General features: G+C 41.0%; 1 protein-coding gene across 2 annotated transcripts; it reads left to right on the forward strand.

Annotated features, from left to right (window-relative positions):
- The first annotated feature begins 1,081 nt into the window (after positions 1–1,081).
- Positions 1,082–16,223, forward strand: rimkla (ribosomal modification protein rimK like family member A). Of its 2 annotated transcripts, XM_086141366.1 has the most exons (6): positions 1,082–2,005; positions 7,395–7,625; positions 9,212–9,298; positions 10,596–10,799; positions 11,673–12,180; positions 14,960–16,223. In XM_086141366.1, the coding sequence occupies exons 1-6, from the start codon at positions 1,843–1,845 to the stop codon at positions 14,985–14,987; spliced, it is 1,221 nt and encodes a 406-aa protein (XP_085997492.1). In that variant the 5' UTR covers positions 1,082–1,842; the 3' UTR covers positions 14,988–16,223. The 2 variants fall into 2 exon arrangements, with proteins under 2 accessions (XP_085997492.1, XP_085997493.1); XM_086141367.1 differs by lacking the exon at positions 14,960–16,223 and having other exon boundaries at positions 11,673–14,531.
- Positions 16,224–20,470: the final 4,247 nt, after the last annotated feature.

Raw genomic sequence — 20,470 nt, forward strand, 5'->3', positions numbered from 1 at the left:
AGAGGGGAAAATGGAATAAACCATTGAGGATGATGCTAACTGCAGGGTTTGAATGGGGAAAATAAATTAAGTCTGTCCTCTTAACTTATTCAGCCAATGTCAAACAGAAATGAATGAATTGAATTCGTTTGTTAAAATAATTTCAATCAGTTAAACATCCGAGCTCCTAAAAAAAAAAAAGCCGTCTCACAATGGCGACAAAATTGGGCAATCAAATCTGGTAGGCTGATGGACGACCTGAACGTTCGGGTGGGGGAGCCGGCCTGTGGGCGTAGTCTATTTACGATGTGGCGAATGTCTGCGCTGCCTTTGTGGGGGATCACTTCGTACTAAGCTAATACCCACTTGGTGAAATGAGGCTAAAAGGACTCATTTGTGCGCCGGGGAGACACGTTGAAAGCAGCGAGGCTGCGCTGTTAAGATATCCTACCGAACGGCTGCAGTTCTACCCCGTGGATTCATTCGCGTCGACGTAGTAGGGCGGCTACAGGCGACGGCGAGGCACATAAAGCACAATCCACCGTGGGAGTGAATCCCCAGGAGCCACGCGTTTGTGGTATCCGGCCTCCTTCGATTTTGAAACTCCCATTGCCCAGTCGAGAAAATAAGACCATTTGCATAATTACGCTCTTCTGCCACAAGGGAGTATTTTCCCTCCTTTTCTCTAATGGCCTAAGGATGTGCCGCGTGGTCAGCCGCCAGCCCGTTCATCGCACATTATGTGAAATAACGCGCCCCGCATGGATTGAAACGGCTTATAACAAATGACGTGGAAGAAGAGGCTCGTCGTCTGGGCTTGAAACGTTTAATTTCCGGCCACTTCGGCGCGGTCAGTGTTCACCAAACCCTCCCCTCGCCGTCTGGTCTGAACCGGTTCGGGGAAGTGCGCGATCTCATGCGCACTGCAGACTCCACGCACTGATTGACTGAGCATGCCGCGCGCCCTCACCAGCATCCGTCCTCGTTTTCCGTTTGGCCGCCTCTCATTGGCTGGCGTGACTGCAACCCGCCCATATATCCCGCTCGCCGATTGGCTGGTCATCAAGTTGATGTAAGCGATTGGTAAACGCCCCTCCAAACGGTTTTTTTTTTTTAATTTTGGGTCCGGCCCCGACCGTGCACGGGCACGCAGAGAAGATGAGTTGTAAACGAAGCGCGTGCGAGTGAGCGTTGAAAAAAAAAAATACAGCGTGCACTTTTCAGCACCAATTCTTCGTGGATAGCAGCCAAACGGATCACACGGAATCGTCGTCGCCTGTTCGTTTCTCCTACTCCGATAAATAGACGAGATACCGGCAGCGTCGGTGAACTGTTGCGTTCACTGCAAAAAACTTTTGTTAGTTTCGCAGCCGCAAACGGAAGATACGACGCGACCCGGCCGTGCTTTGTCTGATCGGTGGGCATATATTGCAAAGAGTTGCCCCCCTCCCCCGGCTACAAGATCAAGTGTCAACGCGGAGTTGTAGTATTTTCAGGCTCGTTTGTGTCAAATTCGCGTGGTCCGGGCATCATTAACTCCGCCCCGGGGGACTAACTTAAATGGCTGCAAATGAAGGGAAACAAAGGTGATAAAGAAGATAACTCGTCCTAGCCGGTTCGGTCGAGACAGCGGATGAGCCGTGGTCCTGTTTTTCGCCACAGCACAGCCTGCTCCCACCGTTATCCAACGAGGTCTCCATTGTGTGAGCATCTCTGTGCTATTTTCCACTGCTGCCTGACCCCGGATCCCGCGCTGCTACAATACGCGCGGCACCACGCAGCCACCTTGTTTCTGTTTTCAACTGGATTGATTTTTTTTTAATCCACACACACACATACACACACACGCTTCGAGTCAACAAGATGTGCTCTCGGGTTTGGTTCGTTACCGACCGGCGTATCAGCCAAGAATACCCCCAAGTTCAGATTCTTCGGGCACTGAAGGAGCGCTGCGCCGAGGAGGATGTTGAATTCCGCTCCTTTCTCATGGACCAAATCGTGCTTACGATCAGCGAGGGACAACTAGGCAAGTATCAACATTGAACGCTTGTGTTGGCCGGTCGCAGCGTGTGTGATTGTGATTGTTTCAGGATCATCGGTGCCCTAGCGGGATGCTAAAAGCTAACAGTTATTGTTTGGGGGGTGGGTAGGTGGGTGGGGGTTGCACCGTGTTTTACAGCGAGGAGAGGGCTAGCCCGGCCAGTCTGCTCGCAAGGAAGCGAAGTGTAAGCAATTCCGTGACCGCCTAACCCACTTTCTATAGACTGCCTCTCCACGGAGGGGCAGAAGGATGCTCGATTTCCGTTTCCCTCCAAAGCATCGCGAATACGCTTTCGAATTATCAAACAAATCCCTTACAATGGAGATATCAGCCGCGCACAATTGGGTTGATCAAGTATCCGAGGTCATGCTGCAACACGTTTGCGTGTCAAACAGGACGTCAAACAGGATAATCCACAAGACGTCAAGGAGAAGTATTATTGTTTGCCAAAACAAGTAAGCAAAAAAAGACGCTTTCGTGCTACGCCTTAGGTCTCGGAATGGGTCGGAATGGCAAATGCCTTACAAAGTGCCAGTACAGCATTTTATGTTACAAATCGAGAAATGATCATCTGATCAGTCGTTCTTTATTTTATGAGGTCATTAAATCCAAAACAGCCCAGCTATTTGGCTTCTTCTTCCAAGCATAATCTATCACTTCATGTCTCCCTAAATGGTTTCATAAATGGAAAAACGCATCCGTTCTCATTTCAGTATTGGTTCTGTTTGTTCGGTGCTGTGAAATGACATTTCACATCACTGAGCGGTGGTAACAGTAGGAACTCTCAACAAACAGACACACATGGAATTCGGCAGGGTGGTGTGAAGTGAGGAATGTCACCAGATGAGAGGTGTGTGGGTCTCAATTAACACATAAATGATGTAGGCTTGGAATTGACAGTGGCGTGATCTAAAAAGCAGTGATTTGAACATGTTTTTGTTTGTTTTGTTTAGCTAGAGATAGGGTCTGAAAACCTGAACACAGAACAGGAGGGTGTGGCATGAAGTGATTGTACTTCACATGTGCCATTATATTGAAATATATTCACCCTTGGAGGTTTTCTTTCTCTCATGGCCCATCTACTCAAACTAGTCTAGTGTGTTCACAGTATTAGATTCTAATAATACTTGGTGGACAACCCAAAGCAAAGAGCATATTGGCCTAATGCACAGACAGGTAGACAGATGTCTAGACTTGTTGCTAAGGAAGATGTACAAAACTGGAACGGGGCAGTAAACATGACCTGTAATCCCCGCTGGCCCCAAATCTACGTACACTAAATATCTTCTGCGCTTTGGCTCGACATCACAGATTAACAGCAAGTGGACAGATTGGCCTTGCTTGAAGGAAGTATTAGAGAGGAAATTTTGTGGTTTGTGCGTTGTGGTTTTTCCAGGATCTCTAGACTTGGAATTGTGTGCTGACTGAGCTGCATCTACACGAATAGTTGCCTACACCGCTTGTATACACACACAAAATACAGAGGCATGTCATATTTTTACTGGCCTGTGTGTGAAAATAAAATTGTTTTGGCTGTTTATATGTATATATGACAATTGATGCGGATCAGTACAATCTTGCAAGCACTATCTCAAATTGAAGAAATGATGTAGTATTTTTTCAGGTATAGGTACTGTGATCTGAGGATTTTCTCATTCCTGGTGACCTGATGGTGCTCAGAGATGCTTAGGCTTGACCTGTCTGTAATTTTTGTCTCACTCAATTTCCAGTTATCACACCACGAGTATCCAGTAGCACGCAATATATTCTATATATAGTGCATTTCTCCGACAGGTTCGCACAAGTTGCCCCTAGTACCTTACCAAGCTAAACTTTAAAAAGGTTCATGCACAGATTATTTGTGTAAGGGTGGGTTGTCTTTTGTAAGAGTAGGTTAGAATGCAGTCAGAGGCCTAGACATGATAACAACTTTACAGCTTTCCATTTCAAGGTTTCTCATTCACATTTGTGTACTCTGAAGACAGGTTAAAGTTTTACACGGATGTGAATGGGTTCAACATGTCTGTGAGGACACAGAGATACACACCTGCACACAGACACATTCGGTCAACTAATCGTGGGTCCGTACTTAAGACACAAACCCAATGTTAATCAAAGCTCAAGGTGTTTCACATCCTGTGGCTTCTACAGAGGAACATTTAAAGAGAGGGACAGATATGGATCGTTTATAAATGTAACACCTGTATGTCGAACTGGGAGGATGGAACATACCCATCAACTCACATTACACACATTGCTGTGGCTCCTTGTTTGGGTATTGTTAAAGCACTAGATTCCCGTTCAATTAGCAACGAGGGCACGTTCTGACATGAGCTTTTTTAATCACCTGCTAAGAATATCCCAGTACTTTTTGTGTAACTTACACATTAGATTAAGTATTTCGTAAGGATATGAAGGTGTTATGTTGAAATATAAAGTGGCTTTGTAAACTGCAATTCATCAACATGGTCCTCACCAAAGTGCTGGTGTGCTCAGAGGTTGTGGTTAATTCAGTCACAGAGGGAGTTGTAAGGCCCAGTGGGTTGGATCTGAGGTTTGAACAGCTGGCATTGATGGTGGACCTGCACTTTCAAAATCTTGCAAAAACTATGAAGTCTGAGCTGTTGCTTACTCTCCGGAACCAATGATACTTCCCCCTTGTGTCACGGGCAAAGGTGAAACTACCTGTTAATAATGCTGTAATTCAGGCATTAAACAGTTTTGATTGTTGAGGCATCCGCTAAGTGTGGGTTAAAGCAGTGTAATTCACTTCTTGGAATTTGTCACAAACCAGTCACATTGTCTGGCCTTAGTTTTGACATTGTAGCACTTGTCTGTTTGTCAAAGAGAAATTCAATTTAAACCCAATACGTCAACCATCGTGATAATCTGTGCAATTACATGGCAGTTGAACTCCTTTATGTATTACTTATTATAGCATAGTCTTGAATAATGACAAGGTTGGCCCAGAAGTAGTTAGTGTGAAATCCTAATAGGGACAGCTGGTCAGGAGATTGCATACTTATAACAAAGGAATAGTCTGTTTTACATAAAGCAAAAGGTCCAGCAGTTAGACAGCACTCCAGCCTCAGTGTCAATGAATATACTCTATGTACTGCCTGACCTTAGTGTAGACTCATAGTATCTACAGCTGGTGTTCAATGTGCCTTGGAGATTATATATATTGATTTATAAAACTTAAGTTATTGCTCACCAAAACTAGACCAACAGAAACTGTAAGGGAACTGCCCAGCTTCACTCGCGTAATGGAATTAGGATATTCACACTGAGACTGCATTTTGGACTGGCAGGACCCACCAGCCAAACATTGGCACAACATTTGTCTGCATCTCTTGCTTTGTGACGTTACAGCGGTATGCATAGAATGCTTGTTATGCGTGTTAGCTTTGTCAAGCAGATTGAAAATGTGACACCCATGTACAGTCCTTTGAACCATGAAAACATTATGGTCTTTCATTTCAGTATGAAAAAGTCCTAATGAGCTCTAACTATAAAGAGATTGTAGGCTGACCAAATGTAGACTTTTTAAACCAAAATGTATGTTGCTTGCTTTTATTACAGACCATGTTACAATGCATTTTGCTCATTTGTTGAATGTTGTTGCATTAGTCACATGAACAACTTATCTGTACACGCAGGCTTTTGCTAAAAATGAATGAATAGGATTGATTCATATGGCTGCCTCATTAGTCTCTGTTTGGTTCCCCTGGAGATGAAGACAAGCGCAATGAAAAGTGAATACTGTCTGTCAGAAACCAGGATAGCACATTCTCTGATACTTCCCACTGTAACAGCACTCGTCCAGCTCCCAGTGGTGGTACAATCAGACCAGTGTGTGAAAGCATTGAATAGGGCCAGAGACATGGTGGATCCTCTTGCCTCTGTACTGAGATTTTGAGGGGGAGGAGAAAAAGGGGTGGCACTCTTTTCCAAGCCTCTATTTCCACGTCCACTTTTTTTGCATTAAGGTTCCAAGACATTCCTGACCTTTCTTGCCTGCCACTTTTTCCTTTCATACTCAATTTTATTTGTCTATTCACAAGGGGGCCCTACAAAGTGGACCTTAGAGGAGCCATGATGTACAATACATCCATCATCATATCAGCAGCTATTATTTTCTACTTAGATTATGCAAAAGCCATGTTTTCCATGGCCTTAGATGTTCACAGATGCAGTGTAATCCAGTCTCAGAGAGCTGAAATGTACTCACAATAAACAAGTACTAATGTCAAATATGTCCCCTTCTTTCCTGTATGTAATACATGTCCATATTTACATGTACTTACATTCTGTTTGGCAATGATAGGATATGTTCTCATGAATGGCTCTCAAGTCAGTCTGTCTTGGCCCAGATCTGCATAAAAAAAACACAACAACTTGTCAACAGTAAAATCCTGCTGTATTATCTTCACTGTGAATTGCTCAATGTGATATCCAGTCAGTATTGTGGTATTACAATTTTCATTCTGTATGGTTTTCCAAAAAGGAAACCACCTATTTGTGATATTACCATTTCTGTTAGTAGATTTCAGCCATTGGATGTGGAACTTGTTTCTAACTGATGTATTTAAAATAACCATCTCAACCAAACAACTGTTTTCCATAGATTCGTTTACTGATTTCTCCCAGTTTGACAGTACCAGCCATCTGTTCTTTCAGACGAGAGTGATTTTTGGATATCCTTTAATGGCTTTTGAGCGAGTTGCCCATGAACCCTAACTGTTACTCTGCACTGAAACAAAGAATCAAATAGTGTCAGTTTATTCACAAGGATGCGTTTCCACATCTTCGTTCCAAAAGAGACTTGTAGCTCAGCCTCCAGAGGATTTGGCAGCAGAAAGGGATAACGGATGGATTTCGGCACTGTGTGAAAAAAATCATATCAACAGCCATGGCTAAGGTTTGATTCATAGTTTGACGCTACCAGTGTTAATCCTCTGTCTATCTTTTACTTTTATCCTAGCGTTTCTCCACTCAGAACCTAGCGAAGACTACCGGACAAATGTCCACAGACTGTCTCCATCCCAAAAATTCATTTTCCCTCCGCATTTTAAGGGTTTACGTCATTGTGATAATTACGATCGTTTGTAATGAATATAACAAATAATATAATTACATTTCCCTCATGTGTGCATGCATGACATGTAAGATGTAATAGAAGTTATTAACACTGGAACGTGGAAAAAGTACAACAAACAAGACAGATGTTGCCTGATAGGTATCCGCTTGTTGTCTGTTAAATGGCTTAGAATTTGACTGAAAATATTGGACTGGCAACATACTTAAAACAATTCTTTTTCCATTCCTTTCTCCCTCCCACTTTTTATTTCTCTATCACCCAATTTCCCTGCAGGCCTGCGAGTAGAGCAAGAAATCGTTACATCTTACCCCCAGGTGGTAGTGGTGCGGGTGCCCACACCCTGGGTGCAATCAGATAGTGACATCACTGTGCTGCGACACCTTGAAAAGATGGGCTGTCGGCTGATCAACCGACCTCAGGCCATTCTCAACTGCGTTAACAAGTTCTGGACCTTTCAGGAGCTGGCTGGTCATGGGGTGCCTCTACCTGACACCTTTTCCTATGGTAAAAAATATCTCAGTTTTACATTGTATGCTCTAACCCAGTAGACTCAACTATCTAGCAAATGTGATGTCCAAACATGTTATTGATTCAACCATTACATTATGCAGGACCTTTTGGATTCTACAACATAGGCCAGATAAATTGTTACACACAGACATGCAAATCTCCACACCACCTGTAACTTAAAAACAAGTACCCACTGAGAGGCCTTTTGCAAGACCCACAGAACTCAATAGTTACATCATTGATTTTGATTAAATTCATTAAAATGTAGTTTTTTTAGTTAAAATACAATAGAAACATGTTTCCTCATTAGGTCTTTGCCTGAAGATATAATAAAAATGTATTCTGTGGATTTTGCAGTGTAAATGCACAGTGCAATGAAACTTGATTTGCACTGTTGCTGCATGCCACTAATAGTTTTGTTTTTGTTTGGTTTCTCATTGGTATGAAATGAGGTAAACCTCTGTATTAATTCACACCTATCTGTAAAACTAATCTGTAAGTCATCAATATGACTAACACAACGATCACAACTGAGAGAAAAAGCACAGTATTGAGACTTATGTGCTCTCAAAGGCAGGATGTGTGGGAACTTAACCATCATAACACAATCAAGTGTTTTTATCTGTGGTAACTCCTTCATTATATTAAGGACAAACAAAGGGTGTCAGCCAACATCACATATTTCTCCCCTAAAAACACACAGTGCTGTTGTGTTGGTGAAGGCTGAAAAATAAGGTTACAGAAAGGGAGAAAGAGAAAGAAAGAGGAGGGGGATGTTTGGCCTACATTCCATTTGTCGCTGTGCACAGTAGGCCAGGCGATGCATGCAGAGTGGCTACACAGCTTATGTAACAACCCCCTCAACGCCCCATCCCATGCCCCCTCATGATTTTTCAAAATAAAATATGCCATTGCCTCCTGCTCTCCCTCTTCAGCCTATTACGTGGCTAGAGCCACATTTCATGTCTATTCTCTCTCCCCCACTGCTTCCTGTCTTCTTCCCTTCTCACTGAAAACACGTGAATCTGTGTGTCTGGAAATACCATGTGACCGAGTAGTTCACATCTGTTCTCTTGACTAAATGCCAGCCAAAACCAGACTTTTATAAATAGACAGAGGAAAACGCTTGGGAGAAATATCATAAGTATTGTTTTGATCATCATCGTAATTCACATTAAGTCACAATAGTATTTTTCTTTTCTTTTACTCATTTTCATTTGGTCTTGAGCCAGTGCGGAGAATGCTGAGGCACATCTGTTGCTTCAAGCTGCTGTCATGAATCAATGTCAGATATGGTCAGCTGCTTCACATTAATGCACCCTTCAGTGACTGCTGCTCTGTTCCAATCTCAAGAATCTAACTGCAAAATAAGTAAGCCCAGGATAACGCTCTCTCAGCCTTGCTGTTTTGAGTCATTTCTGTTACCATAGCAACAGGTTACTTTCACACACACCCCCTCCCCCCATCATTTGGCTGCGATGTGTGAACTATGCAATCAAGGCAAGGGAGATCCTTCAAACCTCTAACATCTTCCTGTGCTGTTACATGCCTGTGTGTCTGTGTGCACGGGATTTTACCAGGAGGGCACGATAACTTCCGCAAGATGATTGATGAGGCTGAACCCCTGGGCTACCCAGTGGTGGTGAAGAACGCACGTGGCCACAGAGGTAAGATGATCAGTGCATATCTTATGTATTCTGTAATCATTGCTAAACCACCTGACAAAACTGAGTCCACTGCAGGCCCCTAATGGCAGCTCAGTCCACCCTCATATGAAATTCATTGACAGAGCGTTAAAAGGTCTATGGCCTTGCAACAAAGGCAGCATATGAGCGTATCATTCTTTTTGCATTGCTCCGAGGCTAATAATTTTTGTCTGGACTTTACACTTAGATGCTACCATTTTTTTATTTCTCTTCAGCCAAGCTTGGGAAGGGAGTTGCTGCGTGAATATTTTGGTCCTCAGAGATCTGTTCCTGTGTTCTTGTGTTATCGACACTTGACTGGTTTTGCTGCTGTGTGAAGAAATAACAATGGGCCTTGGCTCCCGAGACTGGCATCACATTGCTTTGTTAGAGAAAGCAACCGCTGGTCAACCACTAACTTGACCCTTACTTATTGAGGTCAGCATTTCACTGGTTGCTTTCCTCCTCATTGTGGTTGACCATTGACATTGGCCGAGCCTTTGTTGCCTCACGATTGAATACAGAGGCCTATGCGCGAATATAAAGGCCTGTTTCACAAACTTAAGCAGGCATCACTGTTACTTGATACACACTATATTTCCAAAATTAAACTGTGCAGGATGATGTGGATAAAAATCAACAATATGCTGAATTGATACTTTGCAGCATAGTATTGCCGATCCCCAATATTGTGCATTCCGTGGGCAATGGCTGAAATGTGAACAAATACTCTCAACCTGTGTAGGTGCACATTCTTTTCAGTGTTCTTATGTCCCACTGAGTCATGGCATTGATTTTTTTTTAGTCTTTGTGTGGTTTTAACTTGCCAAGTATTACATCATTTCTGTCACAGTATTCTCATATCAATGAAGCCGCCAAGGGTCTGCCTTGTCATCCTGTTTGAATTTTTTCACTTGTACACAATGTGCACACATAACCCTCACATGATGTTGGAACAGGGGTCAGAGGGCTCAACAACAAGGAGACGGAGCCGAACCGTGCTAATTAAAATGGACTTCTTCTTGCCTCTATGAGAAACAATTTCTTTGGCCCCTAAGAGAAATTTCCTACCCATTATATGAGGAACAGAACTGTCATGTGACATGCTGAGCAAAAGCATTCACTACTTCAGCAAAAATTTAAGGGAAGTTATGTAACTTTTTTTTTTTTTTTTTTTTCCGCAAAAGCCTAAACATCCTGTTTTCAGGATAATATTCATACCTCAAAAAGGGAAATCAATTTTTTGTTTTCTTTTTCTATCTTTTATCTCCTCTCCTAGGCAAGGCCGTGTTCTTGGCACGGGACAAACACCACCTGACAGACCTTTGCCACTTGATCCGCCATGATACCCCCTACTTGTTTCAGGAGTATGTTAAGGAGTCGCATGGCCGTGATGTGCGGGTGGTCCTGGTGGGCGGTCGCGTCATTGGCTCCATGCTGCGCTGCTCCACTGATGGCCGTATGCAGAGCAACTGTTCTCTTGGTAGGGACACAACAGAGGGTTGACGATAACACTGGATTACTATACTTTTTAATTCACTCCCTTAAACCAACTTACAGTCAACAACAATACACACTAAAGCAGCTCTTTAGGCTTACAACACTAGTCTATTTGTAACATGCTGGATTTCAGTTCACTATCCAGGTCATACGATGTCTGGAGTAGAGACGCTGTTTTGCAATGTGGTTTATTAGATTCATTGCTCCACTGTTCTCGGAGAACATAAAGATGAATATATTATAAACGTAAATTTTTATGTGTGATATCAAATAATGTAAATAATCATCCGTTGCTGCCAGAGAACTTAAAAAGAAATCAGGGTTGTATTTGGTTCAATAACAGTTTAGATGCCACATGTAGGTGTTTGCTGGATTGCTCTCATCATTTCTATGTGGACAGTAATTAACAGTTCAAGCATCCATCCAATCTTTTAATCAAATGTAATGCTCCATCTGCACTATAATCTGGTATTTTGTAAATTGTGCCAAATTAACAGGCTTCGCTCGGACTTTACCCCAGAGACAGTAGCGCAGCCTCAGCTGATGAGACTGATTTCAATGTCAGAGTGTGAGCAGTTTTGGTCTTGCTGATGCTGTAATTCACTGTGACACATTTAGGACATCCGTCCCCAGATTATTTGTATTTATGTAACAGACAATGTTGATACTCCCTGGCTGATCTGACGAGGCTATTGACTTTTTAAGTGAACTCTTTAATAATATTTTAAGTCATTCAAATCCTCATTTTGCTATATTTCATGATTAAATGATTAATATTGAGTAACCTATACCAAAATCATCTGTTTTTTGGCTTTGTGTTGTGACTTGATATCCCTCTTGTTTGCTGGATTGGTAGGTGGAGTCGGCATGATGTGCCCACTAAGCGAGCAGGGAAGGCAGCTGGCCACAGAGGTGTCAAACATCCTCGGCATGGATGTGTGCGGGATTGACCTGCTACAGCTCAATGATGGCTCATTTGTGGTCTGCGAGGCCAACGCCAATGTGGGCTTTATCGCCTTTGACCAGGCCTGTGGCATGGATGTGGCAGGCATTGTTGCCGACTACGCCCTATCCATGCTTCCCAACCGCCTCACCCGCAAGATGTCCTTGCTGTCTGTTGTGTCCAGCACCAGTGAGACCAGCAGCGAGCCCGAGGTGTGCCCTATTCCCACTGGCGGGGGCTCTCTTCCTGAGGCCGTCTGCAACATGAGCATGGGCTCTACTTCCAGTGAGAGCGACCCGGAGCTGGCTGAACCCTCCCAATCCTCACCCCACCAAGCCTCGGCTCCTGACCTCACTGACCTTCCCGATCCAGCCTACAACTTCAACACTCTTCTCGCCAATGAGATCAAGCTATTGACTGAGTGAGCTTCAGGCAGCCTCATGTACACACAAACACCACAAATACATGCGTACACATCTGTATGCACAGCATCATACATTCCTTACGAAAACACATATCAATCCAAAAAATGCGAGATGATGAATCCAAAACAGAGCAAAGAAAACAGATCATGCACACAGACACAACCACAGAAATGTACACCAAAACACGAGTCTTCTCTTACTAACTCCCTCCAAAAACACTTAGATCTGAGGCTGCTCCCCTGACTCTCCTCTCTTTGCACCTCTACACCCACACTGGAAACCCCATGATCCAAGCTTAGTTTACACTGCAGCACGATGGCAAGAGTGGGATACAGTACATAAGATAATTGACCTCTTTTAGGTTTTTGCTAAATACTGAGGATTAAAGTTGACAGTGGTGTTTGAGTTCCCATAAAGGAATTCTGCAGCGTTTTAATCTCCATAATATCAAAGAATTTTTAAGGAGAATCTTTGTTGTCATGAAAATATTTCTTTTGAGTAGCTAAAATTTGATGGATTAGAGGCAAAATGTAGTGATGATTTTTTTTTTTTCTTCTTTTTCTTTTCAAGAAGTTAGCTCCTTGGGAAAGGAATATATTTCTGGCTTGGCACATTATTCTGTCAGTTCTAATGTAGCGTTGCCTTGCCCCTGTCAAGGCACAGAACAAGATGGAGACCATTCCGCGACAAAAGAACATAGACTTAACATATGTTTAAAATACTGTTACTCATTATTACTAGCTACCTGAAAGACCATGAAAGACAATAATTTACTTTCAAATACCAAATTGGCTAAAATTATGTGTGTGTGTGTGTGTGTGTGTGTGTGTGTGTCTGTATGTCTGTGTATATATATATATATATGTGTATATATAAATATATACATATTTATATATACGTATATATATGTGAGTGTGTGTGTGTGTGTATATATATACACACAAGACAAAAATAGAATGCATACACATCTTTTAATAGGGTAACACAAACTGAAAGATCATTTTCAAAGATTTCAGAAGTTGCAGGCAAAACAGGCTGTATTAAACAGATTTATCTCTCATGGTAAAACTAGATTATTATTAACTGACATCACATACCCACAGCATAAATCCTGCCTGGTGTTATTATTCACTCCCCAAATATTTTTTTTCCATTGCCAGCAGTGAGTGAAGCATGCTGATTAAGGACAAACCTAAGCCTAACCCATGCATGGTTGAAATAACCCGTTCTGTTTCAAATTACTTTTTGAATAATTAAAAACTAAAGCTGTCGCCTAGTTTTTGATTTTACATCTTTGATTAGCCTTATCAGCGGCAGTTTGCTGCTTTGTAAATTTCATTCAATCCAGCACTTTATGATAGAACAGATGCATTTTTCCTTGCTCAGAAAATGTATTTAAGACACATGAGACAGAAAATGAAAGCTTTGTCTATACCTGCAAGCAAAACATACCTCAAAACAGTGATTTGTCACTGCAATAGAATGACACATATATCCAAACAAACCGTACATATCAGTCAGGATCTTTGTGGTTTTAGTACAATAGCCCCTGATATACTAGGTGTTCCTTCCCTCTGTGTCTGGGAGCTAAAATGGTATTTGTGTATTATATTTTTAAATTTCTTTTTAGCTTCTTTGTAAATATTTAGACAGTGAATTAGCTTCAGCGCTTACTAGCATCCAGCTGATGAAACTGAATGGCTGAATTAACTATTATTGCAAGCTATTGTGCATGAACTTGTTGTACAGAACTGCGATATAGGAAGATTGAAATTGAAATCTGGTGCTAATATTTTTCTGGTTAGATAATTTCTGAATCATATGATTTGAAGATTGTACTTTTTTTGTTTTCACCGTGTTTTTTTATGAAATAATAAACTTCCTAACTCAAAATGTACAAATACAAAATGGAACTATATTTTTGCAGTCTTTTTGAACAGAATGTTACTTTCCTTATGAAAGAAAGGGAAAAACAATCCAGGGATTTCAGTTGCCAAGAGCTTATTGCTCATGGTTTTTGTTTCTCTTGATTTACCTCCAGTAGGCCTTCTGAAATAACCATCACCTTAGAGATGGGGTGCACTGGGGTAACTACCTTTCATTAAGAATCATTTACAGCTATGATCAAAAGCACAAATGTAAATCCTAAATTGTTCCACTTAGTAACATCTTTGTTTTGGGGTTTGTGGACCATTCTGTTGACACGTTTTGTTTGTCGAGTTGAACGCAACTCAGGGAAGCAGCCTGGATCTCACCCCCACCCCAAAGGCAACACATATCCTTCCAAGATGCAGACATGTCAATAACATGACACATACCTACAGCCAAATAAAAAAAAAAAACATAAACAACATTGAAAAAAAGGTTGTAAACAACAATATAAGATTTGGTGTATACCATGCTTAACATGCACTTTTTTTTCCTTGCTTGTTCTATATTGTTCCTTGTTTTACTTCCTAATTTATGGTATTTTTAAAAGAAAAAAAGTGGTTTGTGTGCACTAATATCGTCTCAATAAAGTGAAACCGCTGTGAAGCTTGATTTTATTTTCCTTATTTGTGGGCAGAATTTACTAACTGTCTGGACTCTAACAGCTTGTTTGAGGGTGCCAAAATAAACGCACCAGACAACAGGAAAAGCAGCTTTTATTTTGAAAAAGTCTGCCGTCAAGTGATCACAGTGGCTCCACTGACAGTACCACCATGTACACTACTGTGACGTTGTCTGTAATCTATATAATTAAAGTATCTGACAAACTGTGAAATCCCCTGTTAGACAACAATACCTGCAAGACCTCCCCTGACACGCAAAGGCCGAAGAGCATCAACATCATCATCACCACATCACATCCCAGTGTAAACACTTGAATGGGTGAGCTATCTCCAGTTGTTGCCCCTTATCTTTTGAAGTCTGTGTCCTTGTACCGATGTCTGTCATTCCACATTGTTTACATACGTGTAATGAAACTCACATATCCTTTTATGACATTAAAAAAAAACCAGCCATTTGTAAAACTGAGATGCTGAGTTCTCTCTTCTATAGCTACCTGTTTAAATCTGCAGTTGATACAGCATCCATATGCAACACATTTAGCCATTGAAGGGTCACCAAAGTGTGACCTTATAAATTTTCCAAATGCCTTTTCATTGTCTGGTTTTATTTTCAGAAGCACTGATTTGGAAAAGAGTAGAGTAATATACAAGCAATGAGTTAGGTGGGATTTTATCTGCTTGGTATATAGTATTTGGACAAGTGGTCATGTCAGTGTGGATGCAAATGAAGCCACTGATAGAAACAAGGGAACACCTTGCTCGTGCAAACATGTACAGTATATCATGAAATGTTCTCATTTGTGTTGGTCCGTGTTCTTGGCCAATGTGGGACATAAATGTAAGGACCTCTGGACAGGTCACTGTGCACAATAAAACACAAAGTTACTATTAACTCCAAACTGCTGCTAATTTCTATTTGGCGCAAAAATGAAAAAGGGAATATGAGGAAATGCAAGTGTTTCCATGTTTAACTGCTTCTCAACACATTAAAATGAATCTGAATGCCAAAAAAAACTATCATTTTGTAATATAATTCAGTCGGAGAGATGATTTTAAAAGTGATTCTTTGTTTTGATATTAGGAACAAATGTGTCTGAATTGTATATAATTTGTAGGATATCACAGCAATCATTGGCTTTACTTTTAAGGAATGTGAACCTTGAAGGTTTAAAATGTTCTTTGCTTTGGAGGAGGAAAGGCAACAGTTCTACTTCAGTGAAATGCTGAACCGTCTGTTGACATGAAAGAATTAAAAGTTGTGACATATACTTGCTTATGATTAGTGAAAGCGATTAGAGGTATGGACTGCCACACAGGTACGAGTGCGTATCATGTAAGAATGCTTTTAGCAAATTCCCTCATCATTATTCTGTTAATTGTTCTGACAGTGTTTCAAAATGGCTCCTTAAATCTTGTAATTCCCAAATGTGCAAAATGATGTAAATATATCCCTCTTTTTTTCAGAATAAATGAGTCATTATTCAACACCATTGAAAATCTGTGCACTTTTTAAAACACTGTCTTCGCTTCACATAAGTCTTATTAAAACGGATACATTTCCACAAATGTTTTAAATTATATAAAATGCGACGGGGCTAAATCACACCAGACGGCTTGGATCAGACATAGTATAAGGTCTGGAATCTTCAAAACTTTGTTGCTAGTTCAGACAGGCCTGGAATGAAATGATTGAAACCATTTAAATTTAGTCAGACCTGAGTTACGCATCTGCACCAGCAGCAGCAGCAGGTCCTGGATGGACTCTGTCAGGTCATGGACTGGTATCAGTTGACTAGCCTGCAGGGTTGCAGTACCAAATCCTTGTGCCTGGCATGCAAACGGAAACAAACACAGCAGCTGCAGCTGTTGCACTCTGGGGAAAGTAAAGCGGATTAATATATCACAGCAACTGGAATGTGACTGGCTAGGGTTATCTCACCCCATCTACCCTTCAGACAACCTAGACCTCACTGCTTTTACGCATTCTCTTTATAATTTATGAATGAGAAAGTATTTTAGAGTCTGGCTGAAGATTGTTCGATGAGTCTAACAAAACATCTTTTGCTGAAGAAGAAAAATGCTATGTGGAATGTGCTGAGGTTTACCAAGGCATCAATGGCATGCCACTTGGAGGGCAATGCCAAAATATAAATATATATGTATATACATTGTTAAAGACACCCACACAATCATATGTATAATTGGACATCCATGGGCTTCTCTGACACCACAAATGCATCTATCTTGTGATAGAACTTTCACAAGATCACACTCAACCTAACATGAAAAACAGTGATGCACTTCTCTCGCAATAACAACCACAAATTGATACATATTGTAGACAAAATAAAAAGGGCAGACGTGCAGCTAAATGACAAAAAGGAGGGAAAGTAGTCATTATAATTCCATGCCTGGACATGTTTTACTCAGTAGTTCAATACATAGAACGAGACTGTTGGACTGGACAGGGTGCTCTTGACAAATATAGTATTGGCTAGACACATCCACCCAGCTGAAGTGTCCGTAAAAAGCTTGAAGAACAATAGCTGACTAAACTTTTGGGGGTAACATTGTCAACTTTTATATATATATATATATATATATATATAGAATGTAGCACCAATAACCCAGGACTTGTTAAAAAAAACTTAAAGTGTGTGACAATCAACATACAATGTATTACTGAATTTGTGTTATGTTGTTTCTATCCTGTTTAACCTTTGCAGCTGGCAAGGCAACATAAGCTTAGCTCTAAGTTCTCATGCAGACTGATTGACCCTGAAAACACGGTGACTCCTTTATTTGTGGCAGTCACCGGTAAGTGAGGTCAAGAATTTCCAAAATCAGTCAAGGACCTACCAAAAAAAGAAAATAAAGAGAAAATGCTTCAATACCCAATGTTAAAAGGAGCATCAAAGTTGTTGCACATCTCCCACTAGAGCCCGCTTTGGCTTTAAGATAAGATAAGATAAACTTTATTGATCCCCATCGGGTAAATTCCTTTGTCACAACAGCGTAACAATTACAATGTCAAAAATTAGACAAAATAAAATAGATATGAATATGAATAGAAATAGAAGACAGAAGATAGCAAGACATTCACGAATACATAGACAGCAGGGAGAACAACTACAGAAACAACATCAGGGATAATAATGGAAAACATAAAGGAACAGTGAGGGTGAAAAATACACAACCACAACTAAACGACAATATAATTAGAGTGACAATAGCAATTGCAAGAACAAAATAAACAAAAAGGGGCAGGATGCGTGCGGGCTGGGACCAACACGAATAAGAAAGACAGCAGAGTTAGGGCATGACATGTGTATGGGTGTGGTAGTGAGGTAGTAAAAGGCTGTCTGTTGTATTGATGTTCACCATATTATGTTCCACTAGGTTGTGGAAGCAGCACAGATGCACCTCAGGCCGGTCAGAGTTGTCTGCCGTCCAGACTGCTGTTATACAATCTGATGGCCGTGGGCACAAAGGAGCGTCTGAGGCGTTGGGTTCTGCAGTGGGGTGGGATGAACCGTTGGCTGAAGGAGCAGCCCGTCAGCAACAGCTCGTCGTGCAGGGGGTGGGAAGGATTGTCCAGGATAGCTCCCAGTTTGTCCTTCACCCCCGGCTGCCACCAAACAGCTTTAGCAATTAGGGATAATCCCATTCTATGACAGCACACCAAAGGTGGTGCACAAAGGGTAAATGGGGAACTATGTCACTATGTCAGACAGTGTTTCCAGGAAAACCTGTCAGGTGTTTCAGCTTTATGGGCGTTTCCACACAGGGAAAACATCTTGTCCATGCAGTGGCCCACAAATTTAATCTGATCTGAGTGTTTTTAACTCATTATGCAACTCTGTCTATGGTTTGTTACACGAAAAAGAAGTAACAGACAAAGCAGGACTTGTATTGTAGCTTAACTTATAGCTTAGCCTAGCTTGTTAGCTTATTGGCCATGGGCTTGAGGAGGTTGTCAACTGAACATTGCTATTCATAAGCAACACTACATTCAAACAGATTAGATAGCTGTATATTTGTGGGAATATATAGAATATTAGATCTTCTTTTTGTCATTGTAATTTAACATCCTTCAATGTTGTGCCTATTTTTCCATAAAGAAACAGCCTGGAAATGTGAAAAAAAAAAATCCCATTGTAGCCAACAGGCTTAGCATCATATGTAGGACAGCAGCTGTTGTGATGGTGGTGGCGCTGTCTCTGCCCTGTCAAAGATGTGTCAGCAGTGGTGTCCGGTCAGGCCTGAGCCTGTTTGTGTAAATCTGGTTCGTGGTTGCACAGCAAGACAGCTCAGCTAAATTTAGCAACAATGACCTTATTTTTTTCAGTGATACGTCATCTGAGCTCTCTTTTGTTTGTCAAGCCAATGGTGAGTCAATCATGTCGTTCTCTATTTCCTTAACGCCGGAATGGTGTTAGTAGCCAAAACGATTAAAATATATATATTTTTTTTTAACCATTGAACTATTTTCATTGAACAACACAGGGAACAAATAATGAATTAAGTTATATGCACAATGAGTTTTTTTTTTAGGTTTTGGACATTGTATGATGAGAGATGAGATGAGAACAACTTTATTTATCCCGAAGGAAATTGTCGTGCCAGAGTTTCAAGTAAAAAACATAACAGTAATAGATAATGGTAGGAAGGAGGAAGAATAAGACATACAATGATATAAAAATTGTCTTAACTGTTAACTGTATACCTGCATCCCTATGCTCCTGAAGTTGACACAGTTTTAAGCAGCAAAAGCACATGTCCCAAAGTAAAGATATATATATTTATATTCATATTTTGAAATCCCATTTTCCCTGGAATCTTTTATACTGTACTTATCTGATGCAACAATAGACATAATAAGAGAGACAAAAAATGCATGCTTGCCTATTTGGAAATGTCAGGTATGTGCTTACTCAACTTTATGACAAGATAGTACAACATAGTTTAATGTGTTATAATGTGAAAATGCCATTTCTTTGATGACCTTCTTTTAAACTCCAAAATGTGAGAGCAGCCCCCGAATCACAGTAAAAGGAAGTCAAATGTAACCTGTGGCTCACATACTTTATCGCACATTGCCCTGTGTGTGTGTGTGTGTGTGTGTGTGTGCGCACCATAACAGACCCTGCCCAATAGAAATTAAAACAAATGACTCAGCTGTAACTCAGACAGTAAAGTAAGTAAACATTTCCTGCATGTGCTGCTGCAAGACACCAAGCTCCTCCTCCCTAACAGTTAAAGTCTTGTTCATGAAAGCGATTATTTACAGTCTTCATAAAACAAAGTACATCAGGAAAACATACATTTAACCACAGTATGATGCAGATCCCAACAAATGAGTTATGACAAGTAAAAATCCAATTTCACAGTGTTCCTAAATTACTAGATGGTTCCACCTCTACTGGAGTCTTGTCAAGTCTCCCATCAAATGAATTATGGTGAGTCACCAATCTCAAATCTTTTAAGGACAAGTTAGTGAACTAAAATGCCCTCCTACTTTTGATCATTTTTCAAGTGTAAAAAAGCCACGGAGTAAATATTTCAAATGTGAGCTTGTCATTGCTTGTAAACACTTCATGCAGATGATCAAACTTTGGATTATAAATCGGAAGTGAAGAGTTCTTGCTTTGATTTTTCAGATCCCTGGTCACTGAGGCTGCTGATTTTAGAGAGGAAATATAACTTGTTTTTATTTTGGCACAAGCAACTGATC

This window comes from Fistularia commersonii, chromosome 34 (assembly GCF_037954325.1).
Source record: "Fistularia commersonii isolate RoL2024-O1a breed Wild chromosome 34, RoL_Fcom_v1.0, whole genome shotgun sequence".
NCBI lineage: Eukaryota > Metazoa > Chordata > Actinopteri > Syngnathiformes > Fistulariidae > Fistularia > Fistularia commersonii.

Bases quoted from the DNA above. Each gene is read 5' to 3' on its own strand.
- rimkla (XM_086141366.1), top strand. From the start codon at position 1,843: ATGTGCTCTCGGGTTTGGTTCGTTACCGACCGGCGTATCAGCCAAGAA. The intron at 7,626-9,211 runs GTAAAAAATATC...GGATTTTACCAG, and splicing joins ACCTGACACCTTTTCCTATG to GAGGGCACGATAACTTCCGC. The intron at 12,181-14,959 runs GTGAGCTTCAGG...ATCCCCTGTTAG, and splicing joins GAGATCAAGCTATTGACTGA to ACAACAATACCTGCAAGACC.